The sequence below is a fragment of the Microcebus murinus genome, chromosome 4, assembly GCF_040939455.1.
Source record: "Microcebus murinus isolate Inina chromosome 4, M.murinus_Inina_mat1.0, whole genome shotgun sequence".
NCBI classification, from domain to species: domain Eukaryota; kingdom Metazoa; phylum Chordata; class Mammalia; order Primates; family Cheirogaleidae; genus Microcebus; species Microcebus murinus.
Genome location: NC_134107.1, coordinates 2,755,691 through 2,782,373, shown reverse-complemented (window position 1 = coordinate 2,782,373; position 26,683 = coordinate 2,755,691). Strand labels below are relative to the sequence as shown.

The 26,683-nt window shown below is 62.9% G+C and overlaps 1 protein-coding gene across 2 annotated transcripts in view; it reads left to right on the top strand.

Moving 5' to 3' along the window:
- Positions 1–25,779, top strand: part of UNC13A (unc-13 homolog A) — a 66,850-nt gene extending 41,071 nt beyond the window's left edge. Inside the window, exons 27-45 of one of the 2 annotated variants that reach the window (XM_076001520.1) lie at positions 393–478; positions 627–753; positions 3,327–3,423; positions 4,190–4,333; positions 5,752–5,835; positions 6,935–7,012; positions 7,256–7,344; positions 7,804–7,956; positions 10,210–10,333; positions 11,058–11,063; positions 12,655–12,693; positions 14,089–14,118; positions 15,192–15,248; positions 15,632–15,712; positions 16,366–16,513; positions 18,059–18,115; positions 21,895–21,987; positions 23,018–23,177; positions 25,465–25,779. In XM_076001520.1, coding sequence (XP_075857635.1) covers positions 393–478; positions 627–753; positions 3,327–3,423; positions 4,190–4,333; positions 5,752–5,835; positions 6,935–7,012; positions 7,256–7,344; positions 7,804–7,956; positions 10,210–10,333; positions 11,058–11,063; positions 12,655–12,693; positions 14,089–14,118; positions 15,192–15,248; positions 15,632–15,712; positions 16,366–16,513; positions 18,059–18,115; positions 21,895–21,987; positions 23,018–23,177; positions 25,465–25,765 — 1,954 coding nt within the window. In that variant the 3' untranslated portion in view covers positions 25,766–25,779. The remainder of the gene's footprint in view (positions 1–392; positions 479–626; positions 754–3,326; positions 3,424–4,189; positions 4,334–5,751; positions 5,836–6,934; positions 7,013–7,255; positions 7,345–7,803; positions 7,957–10,209; positions 10,334–11,057; positions 11,064–12,654; positions 12,694–14,088; positions 14,119–15,191; positions 15,249–15,631; positions 15,713–16,365; positions 16,514–18,058; positions 18,116–21,894; positions 21,988–23,017; positions 23,178–25,464) is intronic. The other variant, XM_076001521.1, reaches the window with a different exon arrangement.
- Positions 25,780–26,683: the final 904 nt, after the last annotated feature.

The window sequence follows — 26,683 nt, the reverse complement described above, 5'->3', positions numbered from 1 at the left end:
GGTGGGCCAATGAGCAGGTGGAGGGAAGGGCAGGTGGAGGGAAGGGCGGGCCAATGAGCAGGTGGAGGGAAGGGCAGGTGGAGGGAAGGGCGGGCCAATGAGCAGGTGGAGGGAAGGGCGGGCGGAGGGGTGGGTGGGAGGTGGAGACACGGAGTGACGCTCGCAGGCGGGCGTGCGGGTCGCCGGGCGCGTGGGCGAATGCGCAGGTGGAGGGCGGGCGGGCGGGCGGCTGCGGGCCCCAGGGAGAAACGGGGCCCTAGCGCGGAATCGCTGCAAGACGATGGTCACGGGGACTTGACCCGAGACCCTCCACCCGCGGACACAGCCCTTGGGGGGGCGGGGGGTCGGCCAGCCCCCGCCGCCGGCAAAGCGCCGCCCGTGCGTGCCCCCAGGTTCCCGCAGGAGCTGAACGTGGGCAAGATCAGCGCGGAGGTCATGTGGAGCCTGTTCGCGCAGGACATGAAGTACGCCATGGAGGGTGAGTGCCCGGCCGGCTGCCTCGGTGTCCCCTCCGGGGCTGCCAGCGCCCTGGTCCCTCCTGCCCGAGTCGGGCACCGGCGGCGGCCAGAGCAGGCGGGCGGGGGCAGGGCCAGACCCTCGCGCCGACCGCCCTGTCCCCGCGCCAGAGCACGACAAGCACCGCCTGTGCAAGAGCGCCGACTACATGAACCTGCACTTCAAGGTCAAGTGGCTGTACAACGAGTACGTGGCCGAGCTGCCCGCCTTCAAGGACCGCGTGCCCGAGTACCCCGCGTGAGTACCCCGCGTCAGTGCCCGCGTGAGTGCCCCGCGTGAGTGCCCGCGTAAGTGCCCGCGTAAGTACCCCGCCTGAGTACCCCGCGTGAGTACCCCGCGTCAGTGCCCGCGTGAGTGCCCCGCGTGAGTGCCCGCGTAAGTGCCCGCGTAAGTACCCCGCCTGAGTACCCCGCGTGAGTACCCCGCGTCAGTGCCCGCGTGAGTGCCCCGCGTGAGTGCCCGCGTAAGTGCCCGCGTAAGTACCCCGCCTGAGTACCCCGCGTGAGTACCCCACGTCAGTGCCCGCGTGAGTGCCCGCGTGAGTGCCCCGCGTGAGTGCCCCGTGTCAGTGCCCCGCGTGAGTGCCCCGCGTGAGTGCCCCGCCTGAGTGCCCCGCGTGAGTGCCCCGCGTGAGTACCCCGCGTCAGTGCCCCGCGTGAGTGCCCCGCGTGAGTACCCCGCGTCAGTGCCCCGCGTGAGTGCCCCGCGTGAGTGCCCCGCGTGAGTACCCCGCGTCAGTGCCCCGCGTGAGTGCCCCGCGTGAGTGCCCCGCCTGAGTACCCCGCGTGAGTGCCCCGCGTGAGTACCCCGCCTGAGTGCCCCTCGTGAGTGCCCCGCGTGAGTGCCCCGCCTGAGTGCCCCGCCTGAGTGCCCCGCGTGAGTGCCCCGAGTGAGTACCCCGCGTGAGTACCCCGCGTGAGTACCCCGTGTCAGTGCCCCGCGTGAGTGCCCCGCGTGAGTGCCCCGCCTGAGTGCCCCGCGTGAGTGCCCCGAGTGAGTACCCCGCGTGAGTACCCCGCGTGAGTACCCCGTGTCAGTGCCCCGCGTGAGTACCCCGCGTGAGTGCCCCGCGCAAGTACCCCGCATAAGTACCCCGCGTGAGTGCCCCGCGCAAGTACCCCACATAAGTACCCCGCGTGAGTGCCCCGTGTCAGTGCCCCTCGTGAGTGCCCGCATAAGTACCCGCGTAACTACCCCACGTCAGTGCCCCGTGTGAGTACCCCACACAAGTACCCCGCATAAGTACCCCGCGTGAGTGCCCCGCATGAGTACCCACATAAGTCCCCTGTGTAAGTACCCTGCGTAACTACCCCACGTCAGTACCCCGTGTAAGTACCCCGCATAAGTACCCCGCGCAAGTACCCCGCATAAGTACCCCACATGAGTGCCCCGCGTGAGTACCCACATAAGTCCCCTGTGTAAGTACCCCGCGTCAGTACCCGCATAAGTGCCCCGCATAAGTACCCACACAAGTACCCCACGTAAATACCCTGCGTCAGTACCCCGCATAAGTACCCTGCGTAAGTACCCATACAACTACCCATGTAAGTACCCTGCACAAGTACCCCACATAAGTACCTTACATAAGTACCCTGTGTAAGTACCCCTCATCAGTACCCTGCATAAGTACCCCCATAAGTACCTTGCATAAGTACCCCATGTAAGTACCCCATGTAAGTACCCCACACAACTACCTCACATAAGTACCCCACATAAGTACCCCACACAAGTACCCCATGTAAGTCCCTGGCCGGAGCCCGGCCCTGGGCGCCTGCAGCCCAGAGACCCCAAGTGGAGGGCTGACCTCCCCGGAGCTGCCTGGGCACCAGGGTCGCAGGCAGGGCTCAAAGCCAGTGTCCTCCGTCCTCAGCCACAGAACTGTGGGGCCAGAGCCCATAAAATTCAGAGTCCTGACAGCAGCAGGAACCGTCCCTGGGCCTTTTCTCATTTAATCCTTTTGGCAGTTCTGTGGTGGGATGAGGTGGGACTGCTAGAGTTCCCATTTTGTGGAAGGGAAAATAGAGACCTGGCCGGGCGCAGCGGCTCACGCCTGTCATCCCGGCACTCTGGGAGGCCGAGGCAGGAGGATCGCTTGAGTCTAGGAGCTCAAGACTAGCCTGAGCAGGAGTGAGAGTCTGTCTCTACCAGAAATAGAAAAATCAGCCGGGCGCACTGGTTCACATCTGTAGTCCCAGCTACTGGGGAGGCTGAGGCAGGAGGATCACCCGGGAGTTGGAGGCTGCCGTGAGCTGTGATGATGCCACTGCACTCCAGCCTGGGCGACAGAGTGAGACCCTGTCTCAAAACAAAACAACAACAAAAACAAAAAGATACTGGAGAGTTAAAGTTGCCAGGCTCCTCGAGCGAGGCAACGCCCGTTAAGTGGTGGAGCCGGGACCTGAGCTGGGGCCGTGTGACGCCCAGGCTGCGGGTGGGTTGGAGAACGGCACGGTGGCCACCGATCACCGAGGGCCTCCTGGGCACGGTGTCATGCACTGCTCCCGGTGGCCCCGTGGCAGGGAGGGGCCGCTACCAGATAGCAAACGGGAGCGCAGACAGTAAACCCACGGGCCACTTATCCAAACTGGGATCCCATCAGGTCTGGGCCCTGTGCGGTCAGGGGCTGCTCAGCCCATTTCACAGGTAGAGTAAACTGAGGCTGGCGGGGGAGGTGAGCAGGACTGTGGCCACCCAGGGTCGCAGGGTGAGCTCCAGGCAGATCAGGACCAGCCCCATGGCGGCCAGGAGCAGGTGGGTGGCAGGCGGACAGGGACTCGAGGCGGCAGGACCCACTCTGGCTCCCGTTCCAGGTGGTTCGAACCCTTCGTCATACAGTGGCTGGATGAGAACGAGGAAGTGTCCCGGGACTTCCTGCACGGCGCCCTGGAGCGAGACAAAAAGGACGGGGTGAGAAGGCCGACCCTCGCCCGGTCCTGCTCTGCCCACGGCAGCCGCGCCCCCTCCGGGGTCCACTGGGATTCAGTCCCGGGGGCAGAACCCGTCTCTGCTAGGCGGCCACCACTTTTGTCTCCCTCACGGTGTTTAAAGTGTTCTGTGCATCCCACAACTATGGAAGGGCCGGGAGCGGCAGCTCACGCCTGTCATCCCAGCACTCTGGGAGGCCGAGGCGGGAGGATTGCTCGAGGTCAGGAGTTCGAAACCAGCCTGAGCAAGAGCGAGACCCCATCTCTACTAAAAATAGAAAGAAATTAATTGGCCAACTAACATATATATATATATATATATATATATATATATATATATATATATATATATATATCAGCCAGGCATGGTGGCGCATGCCTGTAGCCCCAGCTACTCGGGAGGTTGAGGCAGGAGGATCGCTTGAGCCCAGGAGTCTGAGGTTGCTGTGAGCGAGGCTGACGCCACGGCACTCACTCTAGCCTGGGCAACAGAGCGAGACTCTGTCTCAAAAAACAAACAAAACAAAACAAAAACCAACTGTGGGATGCGAGTTCACCAAGCCCAATGCCCCCGCCCGCCTCTGCTTGGCCCGTGGCCTCCCCTAGAGGCTGGCTGCAGGTCAGTTTCACACTCTGCCTAGCTGCCCCCAGGCAGGCGGCCTCTGGCGCTCCGCGAGCAGAGTGCGGGGGGGCCCGGGCTTTGTCGGGGGCTGACCGCCCCCTCCCTCCTGGCCCCCTCCCGGCCGCAGTTCCAGCAGACCTCGGAGCACGCGCTGTTCTCCTGCTCGGTGGTGGATGTCTTCTCCCAGCTCAACCAGAGCTTCGAGATCATCAAGAAGCTCGAGTGCCCCGACCCCCAGATCGTGGGGCACTACATGAGGCGCTTTGCCAAGGTGCCGGGGCGCGGGCGGCGCTGGGGCCGGGGGCTGGGGCCACGGGTGGAGATGGAGTCAGGGTTGGGTAGTTGAGGTCAGTGTTGGCTGTAGGTAGGGTCAAGTTGGGGGTTGAGGTTGCGTGTTGGGTTGGAGGTCAGAGTTGGGGTTGGTGAGGTCACTGAGGTTGGGGCTGGGGTTGGAGTTGAGGTTGGGACTGAGGCTAGGGTTGGGTTTGAGGTCAGAGTTGGGGCTGCTGAGGTCATTGAAGTTGGAGTTGAGGTTGGGATTGGGGTTTGGGCTGAGGTTGAGTTTAGGGTTAGGGTTTGTGTTGAGGTTGGATTTGGATCGGGATTGAGGTTGAGGTTGGGTTTTAGGTCAAGAGTTGGGGGCCGGGAGCGGTGGCTCACGCCTGTAACCCTAGCACTCTGGGAGTCTGAGGTGGGCAGATTGCTCAAGGTCAGGAGTTCCAGACTAGCCTGAGGAAGAGCGAGACCCCGTCTCTACTAAAAATAGAAAAAAAAAATTAGTGGAACAACTAAAAATATATGGAAAAATTAGCTGGCATGGTGGTGCATGCCTGTAGTCCCAGCTACTGGGGAGGCTGAGGCAGGAGGATCACTTGAGCCCAGGAGATTGAGGTTGCTGTGAGCTGGGCTGATGCCTCGGCACTCACTCTAGCCTGGGCAACAGAGTGAGATTCTGACTCAAATTAAAATGAGTTGGGGTTTATGAGGTCATTGAAGTTGGAATTGAAGTTTGACTTGAGGTTGGGGTTAGGGTCAAGGTTTGGGCTGAGGTTGAGTTTAGGGTTAGGGTGTGTGTTGAGGTTGGATTTGGACTGGGGTTGGGATTGAGGTCGGAGTTGAGGTTTGGGCTGGGGTTGGGGTTGACATTGGTGCTATGGGCAGGGTTAGGACTGATCCTAAGTGCGAGTGACAATGCCATTTGGTTAGAGTTGAGGTTGGAGTTTGAGGCTGAGGCTGGGGTTGGGGTTTGAGTGACTATTAGGTTTGGGTTTTGATTTGGGATTAAGGCCGCAGTGAACACTGAGATTTATGTAGAATCTGAGTGGGCCCGAGGCAAGGATCATCACATGGGGGTTGAGGCCCAATTGGATTGGCGTCGTGCCGTGTTGATCTTGGGGCTTGCAAGCAGGAGTTGAGATGTGACTTGAGAGCAAGTCACACCTGTGGTCCAGGGGGGGTGAATACGACGAGGAAGAGCTGAGTCTGCGTGAAATAACCGTCTTCATTGGGCGGTATCTGCCCGGGTCTTGGGGTCACCCTGGCTGGAGAACTCGCCCAGCCCAGTGACCCGCCGCAGGGGCTCATAGGTTTGGGTTCAGCCCTCATCATACAAGTGCCTGCGGATGGGACCCGGCGCCGGGGGACGGTCCCGCCCGGCCCCTCCCCTCACCCAGCCTGTGTGTCTCCCAGACCATCAGCAACGTGCTGCTGCAGTACGCGGACATCGTCTCCAAGGACTTCGCCTCCTACTGCTCCAAGGAGAAGGAGAAAGTGGTGACCGCCAGGGCCCCGTGCAGTCCAGCCCCGCCTAGCCCCGCTCAGACTCTGCCCAGCACGCCCAGCATGCCCGGCCCCGCCTAGCCCTGCTCAGACCCCGCCCAGCTATGCCCAGCCACGCCCAGACCCCACCCGGCCACGCCCAACCACGCCCAGACCCCCTGGCCACGCCCAACCACGCCCAGCATGCCCGGCCCGCCTAGCCCCGCTCAGACCCCGCCCAGCTATGCCCAGCCACGCCCAGACCCCGCCCGGCCACGCCCAACCACGTCCTGACCCCCTGGCCACGCCCAACCACGCCCAGCATGCCCGGCCCGCCTAGCCCCGCTCAGACCCCGCCCAGCTATGCCCAGCCACGCCCAGACCCCACCCGGCCACGCCCAACCACGCCCAGACCCCGCCCAGCGACGCCCAGCATGCCTGGCCTCTTCCCAGGCGCCGCCACGGCCCTGCGCTTCCCACTGCACGCTGTCTGACCGCGTCCGCAGCAGGGCGGTGTGCGTGCTCGCATGTGCCGGTTTGAGTGTGTGTGTCTGTCCGACTGTTCCGTGTGGGTGTGTGTGTCTCACACCGTGCTCTGTCTGGGCGTGTCGAGAGGGCACGGTGTCTGTGTTTGCGTGTGTGCGCGCCTGCCTGCCCGTGCGTGGCCGGGTGTGCGCGTCTGGGCTGTCGCTGTGTCGCTGTGTGTGCGTCCGTGTGCAGCCAACGCCTTGTCTGCCTCGCCAATCGATCGCTGCAACGCAGCTGGCGGGTGTGAGTGCCAAGCTCCGGCGTGGAGAAGAATGTGGCGTGCGGCCAGGACCCCCTTCCTGCGGCTCCCAGAGTCCCCAGACCCCCCCCAGCCCACCAGGCCCAGTGCGGAGGTCACGCGGCGCCCTGTCCCCCGCGATCCCCGGGGACACCCCACACACACAACACCCCCAGGATCCCTCGCCCCAATGCTGCCCTCCGTGCTCGGGTGCCCCGCGGGAGCCCGGCTTCCCCTAGACCCGACCCTGAACCCACCCTGAGTCCCCGGCGGGGCGGGTGGGGGAGGGGAGTGGAGGCTCCGACCGAGGGACCCGCGGCCTGACGCCCCGCCCGCGCCCGCCCGCAGCCCTGCATCCTGATGAACAACACGCAGCAGCTGCGCGTGCAGCTGGAGAAGATGTTCGAGGCCATGGGCGGGAAGGAGGTGAGGCGGCGCCCAGGCAGGGAGGGCGAGGGCCGGGTCACCAGCGCCCCCATGTCCCAGCAGGCCCCGGCGCCCCAACGCCAGCTAGCCCCAGCCACCACGTCAAACACGTTAAGCTGTCGGCTTAACGCTCCGTGCCTCAGTTTCCTCCCCAGCCCCTTGGGCTGCCTTTCCCCGGGTCAGATGAGAAAACCCCGTGGGAGCTTAATTTAACCCGGCCTGATGTCCCCTCCCCGCCGGCAGCTGGACGCCGAGGCCAGCGACATCCTGAAGGAGCTGCAGGTGAAACTCAACAACGTCCTGGACGAGCTGAGCCGCGTGTTCGCCACCAGGTGGGGGCAGCTCCCCCGGGGGTGGGGGTGGGGGTGGGGGTGGGGGGAGGGAGCCGCCCCCAGCCCCCAGCCTGGTGCACCCGGGACCCGGCAGGCAGCCGCAGGGCGCGGGCTCCGGGCTCAGAGTTCAGCAGAGTTGAGCGCAAATCCCGGCTTCGCGGCTTACTAGCTGTGCGGGCGAGCCCCGTAACCTCTCTGAGCCTTAGCCGGCTCACCTGTGAAGTGGGCGTGATGACGACGATGATAGTACCTGGGTTAGGGCTGTGAGAGTGAAATGAGCAGCGCAGGTGACCGCCCTCGCCCAGTGCTCCCCAGGCCCACTCAGCTCTGTGCCACCGCCCCTCCCTGCCGCCGGCCACACAAGCTCCAGTCCGCGGGTCAGCACCTGTGGCCCCGTGCAGGCCTTCCCCTGCGAGGCGGGGAGAGTCTGGGCCGAGCCCCTCCCTCCTGTGCCCCCAGCTTCCAGCCGCACATAGAAGAGTGTGTCAAACAGATGGGTGACATCCTTAGCCAGGTCAAGGGGACAGGGAACGTGCCGGCCAGCGCCTGCAGCAGCGTGGCCCAGGACGCGGACAACGTCTTGCAGCCCATCATGGACCTGCTGGACAGCAAGTGAGCCGGGCCGGGGGGCCGGGCTGGCACCAGGGGGCGGCCAGGGGTGGGGCCGGAGAGACCCGAGGAAGGGCTGGCCTGGAGAGGGCGTTCGGGGCACGTCTGCGGGGTGGAGGCGGATAGTTTGGAGGGATGAGTAGGTGGCAGCATGAAGGGCTGGAGAGATGGCGGTGAACGGTGGGAAGGATCGTGGGTGAATGTTCACGAGGATGGATGGATGGTGGCCGGCGGATGGATGGCATAAGGGATGGGCTGGTGGGTGGGTGCATGGATTAAAAGGCAAATGCTTAGAAAGCTAAATGCAGGGGGTGGATGGATAGTTGAGTAAATATTTGGATGATAAGTCAATGTTTGGATGGATGGATAGGTAGGATGAGAGGTAGATGTGTGGATGGTTGGGTGAGTGAGTGGATGGATGGGTGGGTGGATGGGTGGATGGATGGATGGATGGATGGATGGATGGATGGATGGATAGATGGTTGGATGAGTGAGTGGATGGATGGATGGATGGTTACATCAATGGATGGATGTTTGGATGGATGGATGGATGGATGGTTGGTTGGATGGGTAGATAGGTGGGTAGATGGATGGATAGATGGATAGATGGTTGGATGGATGGATGGATGGTTGGATGGATGGATGGATGGTTGGATGGATGGATGGATAGATACATGGTTGGATGGGTGGGTGAGTGGATGGATGGATGGTTAGATCAATGGATGGATGTTTGGATGGGTGGATGGATGGATGGATGGATGGATGGTTGCTTGCAAGGGTGGGTGGATGGATGGATGGATAGATGGATAGATGGTTGGATGAGTGAGTGGATGGATAGATGGATGGATGGTTGGATGGATGGATGGATGGATGGTTGGTTTGATGGGTGGATGGATGGATGGATGGATGGTTGGATGGGTGGGTAGATGGATGGATGGATAGATGGTTGGATGAGTGAGTGGATGGATGGATGGTTGGTTTGATGGGTAGATGAATGAATGGATGGATGGTTGGATGGATAGATGGATAGATGGTTGGATGGGTGGGTGGATGGATGGATAGATGGATAGTTGGATGGATAGATGGATGGTTGGATGGTTGGTTGGATGGTTGGTTGGATGGATGGATGAATGGATAGATGGGTGGATGGATGAGTAGATGGGTGGATGGATGGGTAGATGGGTGGGTGGATGGATGGGTGGATGGTTGGTTAGATGGATGGATGGTTGGTTTGATGGGTGGATGGATGGATGGATGGATAGATGGTTGGATGAGTGAGTGGATGGATGGATGGTTGGTTTGATGGGTAGATGGATGAATGGATGGATGGTTGGATGGATAGATGGATAGATGGTTGGATGGGTGGGTGGATGGATGGATAGATGGATAGTTGGATGGATAGATGGATGGTTGGATGGGTGGTTGGATGGTTGGTTGGATGGATGGATGGATGGATGGATGGTTGGATGGATGGATAGATGGGTGGATGGATGAGTAGATGGGTGGATGGATGGGTAGATGGGTGGGTGGATGGGTGGATGGTTGGTTAGATGGATGGTTGGATAGATGGGTGGGTGGATGGAATGATGGGTAGATGGACAGTTGAATGAGTGGAAGGAGGCCTGGGAGGATGGATGGATGGATGGATGGATGGTTGGTTAGATAGAGACGGAGAGAGAATTTAAGAAAGTTGGAGGAAGGGTAGTTTGGTGATGACTGGGCCATTTGGTAGATGGATCATGGTGGACGGCCTCTCTCCTTCAACCCCTTACATCCAGTCACAAATTCTTTACTGGTTTCTATCTCAAGCCTGCCCTCCTCTGACCATTCCCCACCTCTTCCTCCTGGGCGTGGTCTTAGCCCCTCATAGTCCCAGTCTCCAGACTTCCTGTTCTGGTTCATCCACCACGCTGTTCTTTCCAACGTAAAGGTCTATCTCTCTGTCTCTCTCTCTCTCTCTCTTTCTCTTGAACACTCCATGGCTCCCTACTGTCCCCATCCTCACAATAAGGCCTGAGCCTTCCTCGTGGGTGGCCAGACGTTGAAGCCCCTTCCAGTCTGGCCCCTGCTGACCTGTCCAGCCACCCGCATCATGCCTCATTGTCCCTTCAGCCCCCCGCCCAGGGGTCCCTGAGCAGGCCGTGTGCCCTCTGGCCTGGCCAGGAAACGCCTTCCCGCCTTGCCCAGCTGTGGAGGGGGAGGGGCTCTGGGGGTCAGGCGGCTCGGCCCCCCCTCAGGCCCGCCTCTTGCCCCCAGCCTGACTCTCTTCGCGAAAATCTGCGAGAAGACGGTGCTGAAGCGCGTGCTGAAGGAGCTGTGGAAGCTGGTCATGAACACCATGGAGAAGACCATCGTGCTGCCGCCCCTCACGGACCAGACGGTGAGGCCCGGAGGGGGCCGGGGGGACGCGGTGCCACCTCCCCGGTGGGAGCCCACGGGGCGCGGCGTGGTGCCCAGAGGCTGGGGGGCGGGGCCGAGAACACAGGCACCAGGGGTCAAAGAGGTCATCCGGGCGCAAGGGAAGGGCGGTTGGAGCCGCCAGAGGCCGGCGGGGCTCTCAGGTTCCCGGATCTGGGAAGCCAGGTGCGGGCCAAGAATGATCAAAGGCTCAGAGGGGACATCCGAGGGTCGGCTGGGGCTATTCCAAGGTCAAAGAGGTCAAATAGAGTCAAGAGGGGTCTAAGGGACAGAGAGGTCACGCATGGGTCAAGGGATCATTCAAAGCTCAGTGGTCACCGGAGACCCAGGACCCTTCTGGGAAGAGATGAGGGGCCGCAGCCCCCGGGCGCCCCAGGGCTCCGGCTGTTTGGTGGGGGTGGGCGGCGTGGGTCCGTCCAGGAGGCGCCAGGCCCCTGAGCACGCGGGTTCCGGGCACAGCGCTCCGGGCGGCCCCGGGGGGGCTGGGGGTGGGTGGGCAGCAGCCCAGAGAGGCGACTATTTGGGGGAGGCCCGGGCTGCCCAGCCTGCCCCCTGCGCTGGACCGGGCTAGGGCAGGGGTCTGCCCCTGGGCGCCTGCGGTCTCCGTCCCCGCCCCGGCCTTCCCGGACACTCACGGTGACTTATTCCCCCCTCCCCCACCGCCCCGCCCCCATCACGGCTGGCAGATGATCGTAAGTAGAGGCCCGCCTGTCCGTCTGTCTGTCCGTCCGCTCTGTGTCTGGACTCGGCCCGCCCCGTGGCTGCACCCCCCTCCCCCACCCGGCGCGCCCCCCTCCCCCGCCGCGCCACCTCCGCCTAGATGTGCCTGTGTCTGTCTGGGGCGGGGCGGGGGCGGGGCAGGGGCAGGGCGGGAGGGAGGCCACGCCCAGCAGCCCTGTCCCGCGGGAGTCCGAGGAGGCGCCGCCCCCTGGGCCCCCGCTCGCCCCTCGCATCCGCCCTGGCCCTGCGGTTAGCGCGCACCCCTGCTCCCCTGCCCCGACTCCGCCGCCGCCGCCGGGATGTCTGCGTCTCTCCCTGCAGCTAGAAAGAGGTTCAAAGCCAAGAGGGGCCCTCTGACCTCCCCGTCCGGCCTCCAAACCGCTAGCAGCCTTCCGGAGCGCAGGTCCGCGCCGCCGCCGTGCGGGCCCCTCCTCGGCTGCTCAGCGCGGGACCCCACTTCCGAGCCCCCCCGAACCCCAGATTCCAAGCTCCTCGTCCCTCTGTCTCCCGCCGCCCTGCCCGTCCCACCCCCCGCCCCCACCGCACACGCGCAGACCCGCGCCCAGGTGCGCAGGTGGAGAAGGGTGGCGTGCTGGCTCTGGTGTCAGGCAGACTTGGGGTCAAATCCTAGCCCGGCCACTCTCTCTCTCTGTGACCTTTCGGAAGTCACTTCACCTCCAAACTTCTGCTTCCTCTCGCAAATGGGGTTCCCTGCAGCCATTCTCTGAGGACTGGTTGTCAGAACCAGAAGGCGGTGCACTAAAGCGCTCATCTGAGTGACGGCCCGGAGCAGTGCTTGCTAGGTCAGACCTGAGGTTGCTGGCGGGGCTGGGAGTCTGCGGACATGGGCTAGGGCAGAGACAGACCCGCTTTAGATACCCCCTGCTTTGTGGGTGAGACAAGGCTGTACCAAGAATTCACTCTGGCGAAAGTTTCCAAGTGTTCATCTCACGTCTCAGGGGCTGCAGCCTTTGTCTTTGGCTGTAACCACCTGGTGGCAGCGTACTTGACCACAGGCAAACGCACTCGTAGGCAGGGAGATAAGGGAATTGGAATTTCCTGGTGCTCTCTGTGCGCCTGACCTCCTAGCGGCTGTTTCACGACAACGCTTTGAGGGAAGTGGGTACGATTATTCCCGTTTTGCGGATGAGGAAAGCTGGGACTCGGAGAGGAGTCACTTGCTCAAGGTCTTATAGTAAATACATATGCCAGAGTCAGGATTCAAACTCAGGTCTGTCTGGACAGGGAGCCCGTTTGCTTCCTGTTAACCCAAGAACCTAGAGCATCATGTGTACAGTAAATGTAAATGGGTTATATTTTGGCAGTGACTTCCTTCCTTCCTAGCTCTGCTTCTCTCTGTCTCCGTCTCTGTCTCTCTCTGACTCTGACACCATTTAAGAGTCTGTCATTAAAGCACACACACACAACCCCCCCCCCCGAACCCAATCACCAGCCCCCCGTGCAAGGCAGACCCGCCAACCCCATGAATATACCTGTGAGCGTCCCGGGCTCCCACCTGGCTCGGCTGACCAGGTTGATCACCCTGTGACATTGTCTCTGCAGGGCAACCTCTTGAGAAAACATGGCAAGGGATTAGAAAAGGTAATGAGGGCCTCGTCTCGCTGAGGGCCCGGGCTCCGGTGTCTGGGCGTGTGTGTGTGTGTGTGCATGCGTGTGTCTGTGTGCCCGGGGCAGGAGGGTCAGCTGGGGGTCGTGGCCAGGAGGTAGATGTCCTGACAAAAGGCCCTCAGAACCACAGAACCAACGACAAGGTGATTGTCCAGGGACAGGGCATGGAGTGTGTGTGCAGGTGCAGGTGTGTGTGCGAGCAAACGTGTGCGCACAAACTGCTGCCCCGTCCTTCCATGGCGATGCCCACCTCCGCGTCCACACGGCCCTGGGCTCGGCTGAGATTCTGCAGCTTCTTAAAGAGCCCAGTTGCTGGGTCACTCCCCTAGATTGCTGTTTTTAATGAAGATTTTTTTTTTTTTTTTTTTTGAGACAGAGTCTCACTCTGTTGCCTGGGCTAGAGTGAGTGCCGTGGCGTCAGCCTTGCTCACAGCAACCTCCAACTCCTGGGCTCAAGCAATCCTCCTGCCTCAGCCTCCCAAGTAGCTGGGACTGCAGGCATGCACCACCATGCCCGGCTAATTTTTTCTATATATTTTTAGTTGTCCAGCTAATTTTTTTCCTTTTTTAGTAGAGACGGGGTCTCGCTCTTGCTCAGGCTGGTTTCGAACTCCTGACCTTGAGCGATCCTCCTGATCCTTGAGCCTCCCAGAGTGCCGGGATGACAGGCGAGAGCCACCGCGCCCGGCCTTTATGTAGATTTTTTTGTCCTAATGGGCATTTGTCCTGAAGGAGGTGGGAGCCGCAGCGACACACGCACGGCGCGGTCTCGCTGTCGCGTGCGGAAGGTGGGGCGCCCGTGTGCGTGTGCGTGTCGGGGGGCCCCCGGCTTCGTGAGTGTGGGTGTGGGGCCACCCTCCCCACGCAGCCAGCTCTTGGGAGGGGTGCACGTTTGGGGTGCCGGGCACTGGGCACACGGACGTGCCTCCGTGCGGGGCTGTGTGCGCGGTCGTGCGCATGCGTGCCAGCGTCCAGGAGCGCACGTGCGTGTCTCGGCGTGCGGGCGCTCCTGCCCTGGGCGCGCTCGGCGTGCGCGTGGGTGTGTTTTGTAGCGTCAGGCGCGCCAGGGTCGGGGCTCTGGGGCTGCGGGAGGGGGACGCCGAGCCCCCTCTTGTCCCCGCCTCCGCAGGCGACCCGTCCTGGGGCTGGCTCCAGCCCCCTGGGCGCCCCCAGCGACCCCTGCAGTCCAGGAGTCTGGCTCCACGCCCCCACCGGGGGTCCGGGGCCGGGGCGCACCGTTAGCCCAGCGTCAGGGAGGGAGCTGGCGGGTGGGGAAGGGAGATCGCGCTCCGAGGGGGCAGGGAAGTCCCGCTGCGTATCCCCCCCGGAGCCGGCACAGCTCTGACCTCCGCCTGGTTCTCTCCACAGGGCAGGGTGAAATTGCCAAGCCACTCAGACGTAAGACCGGCCTCTCACTGTCTGTCTGGCTCCCACCCCACCCCCACCCACCCCGTGCCCCCTCCACGTCTGTGGTCCGTGCCGTCCGGGCTCCCGCGAACCTGTGTGTTGGTCTCTTCTTCCTCTGTCTGTCTGGCTTGCTCGTCGGGGGGTGCGGGGGGCTGGCTGGCGGGGCAGAGCGTGCCCAGGAGGGCCCCTGCTCCCCGCTGGGCCACACGAGTGGGTGAAGCAGGGGAAACTGAGGCCCAGGGAGTCAGGGACATGCCTGAGGTCACCCAGTACAATGACGGAGACTGGGACCCTGTCCCCCGTAGCACTGCCCCTGACTTGGAGACAGTGAATGCCGAGCAAAGTCGTTTCGTCCCGACGAAGCCACAAAAGATGTAGTGGGTGCAAGTTGCCTGCATCTAAATCGGGGGGAAAAAAACAAAAAAACAAAACAGGCTCAGAGAGGTTAAGTGACTTGCCTAGGGCCACACAGCTGAGCTAGGATTCGAACCCAGGCCCACTGGCTTGTCAGAGCTGTAACCATGTCATCTGCTTCCCAGTGTCTGATTTGGGAGGGGGTGAAGGCGGGCGGGTATGGAGGCGTGGCTTGGGGGGGCAGGGCTTTTCCTTTGAAAGGTGAGACTCGACCCCCACCCCAGATTACAAGGGGAATGTCCCCACAGAAGGGATAGTCGCTTGAGAGCGAGAGTTCACCAGAGCCATTTCCTGACCCAAGGCTCCCCCGCCCGCGCCCACAAACAGCCCTGTCTGAGCCCCCCCCCCACTGCCACTCACGCCGGGCCCTGCCTGTCCCCTCTGTCTCACAAGCCCGGGGTTTTGGTGGGGGCGGGCGGTGGCTAACAGCCCCAGGAGACTGGGATTTCCAGGGACAAGGTTGCCTGTTCTCCTCGGCATTTCCCAGGGGGGGGCACCAGACCTCTGGCCCCAGGACACGACCAGTGGCCCTGCTCAGAGCCTCTGGACAGGAACCAAGATGCTGTCCAGGCTGGGGTGTCAGCCGGGTGCTTGGGGGCTGAACTGCAGGAGCCCTGCCCTCACCCAGCTGTGTCTGTTGTCACCCTCAGGGAACCCAGATGATCTTCAATGCAGCCAAGGAGCTGGGGCAGCTGTCTAAACTCAAGGTGAGGGGTTGGGGCAGGAGGGGTGGATTATGGGATTGGGGGTGGGGGAACTCCTTGGAGGGAGAGATCCCAGGATGGTGACATGCTTTGCAGACCCAAGGGACAGAAAGCCTACTCACTGGCTCAAGCACAATTTATTTGCCCCAATTATGTTGGAAAGATGTGCATGGTTCAGCTTCAGGTACAGCTTGATCAAGGGTACACATCATTTATTTAGTCCACGAATACTTACTGAGCGCTTGCTGTGGGCCAGTCACATGCTGGATCCTTAGATGGTGAAAAGACTGACCCTTCTCAGTCCAGTCCTAAAAGGGGAACAGGGATGGTGCCCAGGGCGCTCACGGCCTGCTCTGCCCACCCGGCCCCTCTCCCCATCCTCCCAGGACCACATGGTACGAGACGAAGCCAAGAGCTTGACTCCGAAGCAGTGTGCAGTGGTCGAACTGGCCCTGGACACCATCAAGGTGAGGGGCCCTACCCCTGCCTGTCCTGGGAGGGGCAGGCCGAGGGTGCCCATGGTGTGGACGTGGGTCTGTGCTCGCCTCCAACCCACATTCATTCATCCAACTTAGAAACACGCCCTGATTCCACCTGTGCCAAAGCTGACGGGGTGGCTGGCCGATGCTGGGGTTGTGAGGAGCCCCACGTGGGGGTGGGGGGACACAGGTGGATACAGACATCCATCCTCGGCCTTGCGCGGTCGGCCCTGTAGCAGAGGGAGAGATGGGGCCTGGGAGAGCCCAGGGAAGGAGCAGCAAGGGCTTCCTGGAAGAGGGCATGTGGGAAGTGGGTTCTGAGGCATGCATAGGAGTTCACTAGGCCAAGCATACACGAGCAAGTGGCTGGGCGGGTGCTCCCACTGCCGGGCACAGTCGGTGCAAAGGGCCTGAGGTGGGAATGATCTGGGGGAGACACCCGGAGAGACGTCTGTGGGGGCAGGCGAGGCGTGGGTGTTACTCCCGAGGTGCGGGCGCCGCCGTGGGCGCAGGTGGAGGCGGGGAAGCGGCGGGATCCGGCCAGGCGGGCGGCGGGGTGGGGAGGCGGCCTCGGGCCTGCCGAGCTCCAGGGGCGCGTGGGGCGCCCGCCGGCCTCAGCTCTCCCGACCCCGCCGCTGCAGCAATACTTCCACGCGGGCGGCGTGGGCCTCAAGAAGACCTTCCTGGAGAAGAGCCCGGACCTGCAGTCCCTGCGCTACGCGCTGTCGCTGTACACGCAGGCCACCGACCTGCTCATCAAGACCTTCGTGCAGACGCAGGCCGCGCAGGGTAAGGCCCCGCCCCGCCCCGCCCGCGCGGCCTCCATTGGCTCGCCCGTCCGCGACGTCGCGGGCACGCCCGCCCATGAGTGGTCGACAGCTTATGAGGGTGGGGCCTCTGGAATCCCCGCCCCTGTCTGTGCAGCCTCCATTGGCTCGCCCGTCCGTGACGTCCCGGGCACGCCTGCCCACGAGTGGTCGACAGCTAATGAGGGTGGGGCCTCTGGAATTTTCCCCGCCCCCCCCCGCCCGCACACGGTCTCTATTGGCTCGCCGTCCGTGACGTCACGGGCACGGCTGCCCACGAGTGGTCGACAGCTAATGAGGGTGGGGCCTCTGGAATCCCCGCCCCTGCCCACACGCGGCCTCCATTGGCTCGGCGTCCGTGACGTCGCGGGCATGCCTGCCCACGAGTGGTCGACAGCTAATGAGGGTGGGGCCTCTGGAATCCCCGCCCACCCCCACGCAGCCTCCATTGGCTCGGCGTCCGAGACGTCACGAACACGCCTCCCAATGAGTGGTCGACAGCCTAGGGTGGGGCCTCTGGAATCCCCGCCCCCCACCTGCGTGGCCTCCATTGGCTCGCCTATCCGTGACGTCACGGGCACGGCTGCCCACGAGTGGTCGACAGGCTATGGGGGTGGGGCTTCTGGAATCGCATGGCCGGGAGGGGCTGACACCTCCTGGAAGAGAACCTGTGACGTCATGAGGCCAGGAGGTGATTGGCAGCTCCGGGGTGGGCCCTCTTTGACGTCAAAGACCAGGGAAGGACTTGACAACTCCCAGGGGTGGGACGGGTGACAAGGCAGTCGTCCCCTCCTGGGAGAGTCTCTGACGTCCCAGCGACAATGAATGATTGACAGCTCCCAGGGGGGCGGGTCCGGGGAGCGGTTGATGGCTCTGGGGGAGGGGCCTCTGTGACCCAGGGAACTGGGGAGTGATTGACAGTTCAGGACGGGCGGGACCGTGATTGACAGCCCCGAGCCCGTGAGGGACGCGCGGCGGGGGATGCGGACAGAGGGACTCCCACTGTCAAATTCTCTCTCTCCTCCTTTCTTTCTGTCTCCTGCTTCCGTCTCCTGTCCGCCGAGCTCACTGGCACACAGCGGCTGGGGCGGGACGGGCCGCGCTCCCTGCGGGCCCCTTTCCAAAATCGGTCGCGAGGGTGCAGACCCGGGGCGGGACAGGGTGTGGCAGGCGACCTCAGGAGCGGGAGGGGCAGTCGCCCTGTCGCTTCCCAGGCCAGGGCGGGGAGCAAAGCCCTACGGCCCCAGCGGCCCCCCGCAGTCAGCCCGGGGCCCCCCATGTCCGGCCCTGCGGTCAGCTTCCCTCCCAGTCCTCGCTGCTTTTAGTGTCGCCGGGGCAGGAGACTGTCCGTCCGTCCGTCCGTCCGTCTGCAGCTGACGTTTCTCTCTCTCTTGTTTTTCCTCCCTGTCACTCGCTGTCCCCTCTCCGCGCCCCCCTCCCCCGCCCCGCCACGCGCACTCCTCCGCCCTCACCTCTCGCTGGTGCCCCCCCCCGCCCTCCCCCGCCTCCCCGCCCGCCCCGCGATTAGTCCATGGTGGAAAGGGGGCTAGGTTTACCCTTAGCGAAGACATTTATCCTGAGAAGGGTACGTGCCTCTGCGCCCGCGCGCGCGCCTGGTGCCCGGTGCCTGCGCCCCTCCCGCCCGGCTAGTAAAAGGCCCGTCCTTGCGCCTCCCCGGCCGGCGCTGCCCGGCGGCGGGGAAAGGACGGCTTGCTGGTTCCACGTGGGGAAGGAGAAGCGATTCCCGTCGGAATCTGTCCCTCCCGGGACGCGTCTTTGTAAGCCGCATCCCGGTCCCCGGGACGGGCACCCGCCAGGGTCAGCGCTGGGCTCAGGTCCCAGGTCAGCGGCTCCGCCCGGGCACCTCGGGCAAAAGTCTGCCTGCCCGGGCCTCAGTTTTCTCATCTGTAAAATGGGGACAGTCAATGAGGACCCTGCTTCGTGAGATCATATTTAGGACGCCTCTAGTCCCAAAATTTTAGTCAAAGTCCTGGCACGCGATGAGCTCGCAGCAGTTGTTAGCTGTTGTCGCGGTTGTTATTGTCGTCCTGGATGTCGCGTTTCCCAGAGTAGAAAACAATTCACGTGGATCAGGCCCAGACTGGGCAACATAAGGGGGCTGCATCTCTACAAAAAAGAGAGAGAGAGAGAGAATATTTTTAAACTAGCCAGGCAGTGGGGGTGGCGGGCGCCCGTTGTCCCAGTTCCTCAGGAGGCCTGGGGGGATCGCCTGGGCCCAGAAGTTCAAGGTTGCAGCGGGTGGTGATCGCACCACTGTGCCCCAGCCCGGGCAACAGAACGAGACCCCCAGCACAGGAAAATATAAGAAAGAAAGAAAGAGAGAAAGAGAGAAAGAGAGAAAGAGAGAAAGAGAGAGAGAGAGAGAGAGAGAGAGAGAGAAAGAGAGAGAGAAAGAGAGAAAGAGAGAAAAAGAAAAGGAGAAAGGAAGGAAAGGAGAAAGGAAAGAAGGAAAGGAAAGGAAAGGAAAGGAAAGGAAAGGAAAGGAAAGGAAAGGAGAAAGAGGAGAGGAGAGGAGAGAGGAGAAAGGAAAGGAAAGGAAAAAAGAGAAGAGAGAAAAGAAAAGAAAAGAAAAGAAAAGAAAAGAAAAGAAAAGAAAAGAAAAGAAAAGAAAAGAAATGAAATTTGTCAGGCCCTAACTCTGAGCCAGACCCTGTGCCCGGCATTTCTTGGGGACTCTTGGAAAGCTTTCTCCAGCGCCCCGCCAGGGCCGCCACCCCACAGATGAGGACGCTGAGCGCCCGAGGGGCAAGCCGCTTGCCCGAGGAGCCTCCCCGGCACAGGCTCCGGGCGCGGGGCGAGGGGGTGGGGTTGAGGGGAGCAGAGAGGCCCAGGAGAGAGCCTTGCCCGTGGAGCCAGCAAACCACGGGATGGGGGCGCCCAGCACTGCCCTCCTCCCCCCTCTTACTAGCTTCGGCCTCGGTCCGCTCCCCCCCCCCGCCCCCCACTGTCCGGCTCCCCCTGGCACCCCGGTCTGGCCCGGATTGAGCTTGCTCTGAAGCATCAGCCTGGGGGGGCGGGGAGGCTGAGCATGCGATTGGTGGGGGGAGCGGGAACCCGAGATGACCAGGAAGGCGGTCTGGGATGGGCACACGCCCCAGTCCCGGGCTGACGGGGTCTCTCGCCTCTGCTCCCTGACCCTCAGTCACTTCCTGTCCAGGGCGAGGTAACCCAGATCGACCCTCCGAGTGACCCAGTCTCCCACCCCCACCCCCGACTTCCCCCTTGTTCTCCCTGTGCATGGGGCGATCCAAGAGTGGGGGGCTGCCTGGGGGGCTGGGAAGGGACCTTGAGGGGTGCTGGCGGCCACAGGTCTGCAGGCCCGGCGGAATGCCCTTCTGAGTCTCACAGGCGGGGGAACTAGGACAGGAGGTTTCCGCCCGGCTCTTCCACGGTCCCCGTCAGAACCAGACATTCGGGAGGACACTGTGGTGGCCCGGAACAGAAGTGCACCTCGGCCGGGCACGGTGGCTCACACCTGTAGTCCTAGCACTCTGGGAGGCCAAGGCAGGAGGATCACTTGAGGTCAGAAGTTCAAGACCAGCCTGAGCTAGAGCGAGATGCCATTTCTACTAAAAATAGAAATATTAGCCGGACATGGTGGCACGCACCTGTAGTCTCAGCTACCTGGGAGGCTGAGGCAGGAGGATGGCTTGAGCCAAGGAGTCTGAGGTTGCTGTGAGCTAGGCTGATGCCACGGCACTCACTCTAGCCTGGGCGACAGAGCGAGACTCTGTCTCAAAATCTAGAAGTACTTAGGCCCGGCGAGGTGGCTCACGCCTGTAATCCCAGCACTCTGGGAGGCCGAGGCAGGCGGATTGCTCGAGGTCAGGAGTTCGAAACCAGCCTGAGCAAGAGTGAGACCCCGTCTCTACTATAAATAGGAAGAAATTAATTGGCCAACTAATATATATAGAAAAAATTAGCCGGGCATGGTGGCGCATGCCTGTAGTCCCAGCTACTCAGGAGGCTGAGGCAGGAGGATTGCTTAGCCCAGGAGACTGAGGTTGCTGTGAGCGAGGCTGACACCACGGCACTCACTCTAGCCTGGGCAACAAAGTGAGACTCTGTCTCAAAAAAAAAAAAGAAGAAGTGCACCTCATGACCCAAGCGGAAGAGGGAATGTTTGGCTCTGCAACTGAAAGATGAGGGGTTGGATTGGCTTCCGGAATAGCTGGATCCAGAGTCTCCAACCATACCATTGGCCATTGGTCTCCATGGCCACCCCCGTGGGGGCGGGCTCTCCTCTCTCTGGCCCTCTTAGCGCCAGAGAGAGCCTTTTCTGACGTCACAGCCAAAGTCCCAAGCCCAACTCCTATTGGCCCAGCTTGGGTCACATGACCATCCCTAAGCCAATCACTGTTGGCCATGGACAGGGGCTGCTCTGATTGGCCAGCTGTGTGTGTGGGGGGGGAGCCCATCCTACCTGGCCACAGCTCTGAGGCCAGCGTGGGGGCATTTCTCAGCAGAAACTTAGATGCCAAAGGGGAATGCGGGCGGGCAAAGAGGAAGCTCCCCCGACAAGCTGCCACTGCAGCAGAGACGGGGTTTCTGGGTCAGGCGATGCACTGAGGTGGCCCGTGGGGCTGGGTCAAAGCTAACGAGGGCCAGAGCGGGGGAGACTGAGGCAGGAGAGGTGGTAGCGAGGCATCTTGAGAAGGACATTTCAGGGCACCAAAAGAGACCCCATTGCTTCAGAGGGAGTGGGAGACCTGGAAGAGTTTCGGGCAGAGGAGGGACGGGGTCTGACCTAAAAGGATTGCTCTGGCTGGCGTGTTGGGAGTAGCCGGGAGGGCGGAGGCAGGGAGACCAGCGAGGAGGCCACTGCAATAGTCCAGGCACACAGGGAGGGAGGCAGGACCCGGGCGGGGCTCAAAGCCACGGGTCCGGTTCCACATGCAGCTTGAAGGTAGAGGGGGCAGGACTGTCCAGTGTACGAGTGGCCAGTCTGTGGGGCGAGAGCCTGCGAGGCACGGCATGCTCCGGGAGGAGAAGCCGGCACAGGAGGCCTGGGTGTCGGAGGCTGCCAAGAGGTGGTGCGACAGGAGGACTGAGTTTGGACAGCATGGTGGCTGGTGAAAGGAGATAAAGGAAAGCAATCGCATTGGGCTCAGAGAGGTTAAGAGATCTTCCTGAGAACACACAGCGGGACAGTTAAGGGCCCGAACCCAGGATTCTTGGCTCCCTATGAGGACCCGGCGTCCTGGCCCCCTGGGCGCGTTCCTGTCAGCGTGGAGACCTGGTGCCGCCAGCACGTGGTGGGTGGGTGGTAGTCAAGGTCCCTCCTGGTGGGGCGGAGCGAACGGAGCTCACACCGAGCACCCCCCCCCCCCCCGCCCTGCCCAGGCTCGGGTGTGGAAGACCCCGTGGGTGAAGTCTCCGTCCACGTCGAGCTCTTCACGCATCCGGGAACGGGCGAGCACAAGGTCACGGTGAAAGGTGAGTGGCCGCCGCGGGCGGGAGGCTGCCTCGGCCAGGACCCACCGGGCTCCGAGAGAGGAACCACACTCGGGACTGGCTTAAGCAAGAAAAGCATTTTGGGGCCGGGCACGGAGGCTCCGCGCCTGTCATCCCAGCACTCTGGGAGGCCGAGGCGGGAGGATGGCTTGAGCTCAGGAGTTAGAGACCAGCCTGAGCAAGAGCGAGACCCCGCCTCTACTAAAAATAGAAAAATTGGTTTGGGCGTCGTGGCATGCACCTGTAGTCCCAGCTACTCAGGAGGCTGAGGCAGGAGGATCGCTTGAGATCAGGAGTTCAAGACCAGCCTGAGCAAGAGTGAGACCCCATCTCTACTAAAAAAAAAAAAAAATAGAAACAAATTAGCTGGACAACTAAAAAAAAAAGTGTATATATATATATATATATATATATATATATATATATATATATATATATAAAATTAGCCAGGCATGGTGGTGCATGCCTGTAGTCCCAGCTACTTGGGAGGCTGAGGCAGGAGGATTGATTGAGCCCAAAAGTTTGAGGTTGCTGTGAGCTGTGATGATGCCACTGCACTCTACCTGGGGTCATAGAGTAAAACTCTGTCTCAAAACAAGAAAAAGAAAGAAAAAAAAGAACATTTTTGTTTTTTTTTTGTCCAATGGTTTATGAAACTGAGAAGTCCAGAGGAAGGCACCTTCAGGCATGGCTGGATCCAGGAGTGCAAACAGTGCCACAGGACTCTGTGGCGATGCCTCTGCTATCTTTTCTTGCACTCTAGTCCCTAGTGGGCTTTCCCCCCTCTACAGGGTTCTAAAGCGCTCAGCCTCCACCCGCATTGCAGGCTGAGGCTAGGGGAAGGAGAAAGTTCAGGGCTCCCTTTCTTCGGCCAGAAGAAGTCAGTCACGTGGCCACGCGTAGCCTCGGGGGCGTGCTAGGAGAATTCGTCTTCATTTCAGACAGGTTTATGAAAGCCACAGAGGCCGCTGGGGCCCCCCGGCCAGTCTGACCTTCTGCTTCCCCCCAACAGTGGTGGCTGCCAACGACCTCAAGTGGCAGACTTCTGGCATCTTCCGGCCGTTCATCGAGGTCAACATCATCGGGCCCCACCTCAGCGACAAGAAACGCAAGTTTGCCACCAAATCCAAGAACAACAGCTGGGCCCCCAAGTACAACGAGAGCTTCCAGTTGTGAGTCGGGGGGGCCTGGGAGGAGCGTGGGGACGGGGGAGGGCCACCTGCCAGGTGGACCTCAGAGGCAGGAGGGGTGCCTGGCGGGCCGGTGGCTCCTGGGTGCAGGGACGGGAGGGGCCGCGCCCTGGGCGGGGAGGCGGGAGAGGAAGGCACCTTAGGGCAGGAGAAAGGGGGCCACACCACGATGAAATGGCACTCGATGGGGCAGGCAGGGCCCAGGGGAGACAGTGAGCGTGATATGGGCACGGGGGGCGAAGGGACGGGGTCAGCATCACCTGTGACAGGGAGAAGTACCGTCTCTGGGGCTGGAGACTGGCCGTGGTCTTTTAAGGGACCTGGGGGGTCATGATGAGGCTTGTGGGTGAGGGGGCTAGGGGACGTGGGGGCAGGAGTGAGGTCGCTGGAGGCTGGGGCCTCCTGGAGCGGGCAGTGGGCCCGTCGGGGTTGCTGGGGCAGGCCACCATGAGGGGTCGGGGCTGGGAGACAGGAATGGAGTGTCTCGCAGGGCAGGGCGTGGGCGCCACTCGGGGTGGAGGTGGGCCCCCACGCGATGGGCCACTTGAAGTCAGGAGTGGGCTTAGTCGGGGCTGTCATAGCTGGCGTCGCCTAGGGAGGGGTGGGCGCTCCTAGAGGTCAAGACGGCGGCCAGGCCGGGCGAGGTGGCTCACGCCTGTCATCCTGGCTCTCTGGGAGGCCGAGGCGGGAGGATTGCTCCAGGTCAGGAGTTGGAGACCAGCCTGAGCAAGAGCGAGACCCTGTCTCTACTATAAAGAGAAAGAAATTAATTGGCCAACTGACATATATATAGAAAAATGAGCCGGGCGTGGTGGCGCATGGCTGTAGTCCCAGCTACTCGGGAGGCTGAGGCAGGAGGATCGCTTGAGCCCAGGAGTTGGAGGTTGCTGTGAGCGAGGCTGACGCCACGGCACTCACTCTAACCCGGGCAACAGAGTGAGACTCTGTCTCCAAAACAAGAAAAAAAGAAAGAGCACCACCAGGTCCAGGACAGGGCTCTTGGACGGAGGGCGTGGGGTGACCGGGAATGCTTACGGGCTAGCCGGGAGGAGCGGATGTCACCCGGGGTGTGCCGGAGTACTTGGGGATAGAAGCAACCTGGGAGGGGACACGAGGCAGCCGCGTGGGCGTGGGCGTGGCCCTAGACAGGGGCTCTCGCTCAGCCAGCGGCCGGGAGGTCACTCAGAGGGTGCTGAGGGGTGGGAGCGCAGTGTCACTCGTGGTGGGGCACCCGGCAGGGTCATGTCTGGAGGGGGGCATCCTGGGGGTCAGAGGGTCGGGCTAGGGGGCATGGGGGAGAGGCCACATCCGGGGAGACCCTGAGCTCTGGTGGGAACGCCGTCTAGGGACGTCTGGGTGGGACCTCTGGGGCGGGCAGCAGTTCGGCAGGCGGAGGGCACAGGTGCAGGGTGCCGGGGTGCATGGCCACCCAAGGGACAGGGTGGGGGGACCTGAGGGAAGGGTCACGTGGGGGGCCGCGGAGGGGGTATGTGAGCCCATGGGGGTGGTGTTGGGCGGGTGTGAAGGGAGAGGGGGACAGACCTGGCAGCATAATCACCGAGGTGTGGGCGTGGCCCAGCGTAGGTTACAGGGCGAGTCACCTGGGCAGGGGCGGGGCTAGCCCGGGGCAGGAGACACGGGGCCTGGGGGCACCTGGCGTGGATGTGGCTCAGCACAGGTTGCAGGGCATGTCACCTGGCCAGGGCAGGGCGGGGCTAGTGGGGTGCTGGTAGACTCGGGGCCTGGGGGGCACCCGGGTGGGCGTGGCCCATGGCAGGTTGCAGGGTATGTCACCTGGGCAGGGCGTGGCTAGCCCGGGGCGGGAGACACGGGGTCAGGGGGCACCCGTTGTGGGCGTGGCCCAGCACATGTTGCAGGGTGTGTCACCTGGGCAGGGTGGGGCTAGCCGGGTGCAGGAGACTCGGGGCCTGGGGGCACCCGTGTGGGCGTGGCCCATGGCACGTTGCAGGGCGTGTCACCTGGGCAGGGCGTGGCTAGCCTGGGGCAGGAGACACGGGGTCAGGGGCACCCGTTGTGGGCGTGGCCCAGCACAGGTTGCAGGGCGTGTCAGCTGGGCAGGGTGGGGCTAGCCGGGTGCAGGAGACTCGGGGCCTGGGGGCACCCGGCGTGAGTGTGGCCCAGCACAGGTTGCAGGGCGTGTCACCTGGGCAGGGCAGGGCGGGGCTAGCGGGGTGCTGGGAGACGCGGGGCCTGGGGGGCACCGGGGTGGGCGTGGCCTGCCTCACGCCCCGCCCCCCGCCCCCCGCAGCACGCTGAGCGCCGACGCGGGCCCCGAGTGCTACGAGCTGCAGGTGTGCGTCAAGGACTACTGCTTCGCGCGCGAGGACCGCACGGTGGGGCTGGCCGTGCTGCAGCTGCGCGAGCTGGCCCAGCGCGGGAGCGCCGCGTGCTGGCTGCCGCTCGGCCGCCGCATCCACATGGACGACACGGGGCTCACGGTGCTGCGCATCCTGTCGCAGCGCAGCAACGACGAGGTGGCCAAGGAGTTCGTCAAGCTCAAGTCGGACACGCGCTCCGCCGAGGAGGGCGGCGCCGCGCCTGCGCCTTAGCGCGGCGCGCGTGGGCGGGCGGGCGACACTGCGCCTGCGCGGCGCGCTTAGGGAGCGGGCGACACTGCGCCTGCGCGGCGCGCGGGGCGGGGCGGGGCGCGCGGGGCGGGGCCTCCTGGGGGCGGGCTGCGCCTGCGCCCTGGGCTTAGCCGGCCCCTCTGGGGAACTGGGCAGGGCCCGTGCTCCGCCCCTCGGGAGGCCACGCCCCCGCCGTCCGGGGCCGGTGGAGCTGGGGTGCCGGGGGACCCCATCTCTGGAGGAGCCACGTCCCGGGGCTCTGCCGCGGGAAGGCCGCGCCTCCTGTCCCCTGGAAAAGCCATACGACGGGCCCCAAGCCCCCGGGGCCCGAGACCCATTGCCAAGGACGGAACTCTGGGCTCCTGGAGGGGGGCCCTGGGCGAGCGCCCCCCGAGGGGGGTGGGGGCTGGGCGGACCAGGTCGCTGGTTGGAGGGCCCCGAGTACCCCAGTCCCCCTCTTTGACGTCTGCGCAAAAAATACATGGGGTGAGGGGGAGGATGGGATTTCAAAAGCACATGCGCCCTCGGGCGCCCAAACCCTGGAGGCCGAGGGGACGGCTCTGGGGCACCCACGCCGCCCCTACTTCCCCTTGGGGGTTTGCGTCCCCCTCTCCCCCAGAGAACCCAGTCCTCACATCGTGGAGTTCGACGCACCCATTTGACGGATGGCGAAACTGAGGCCAAGAGAGCTGCTTGAGACTCGGCCGAGGTTCCCAGTGCCATACCCTGTCCCCGGTCCCTTAGGCCCGTGTGCCCCATGGAAGGGCGGGCTGAGGTCGGGTGACCCGACACGGCTGCCCATTGCTGCTAACCCCCACCTCAGGGGCCCTTCCCCCAAGGGGTGGGGGTCCTGGGCCCAGGCCCCCATCGCACCCGTCCTCCTCTGGCTGCCCAGCAAGA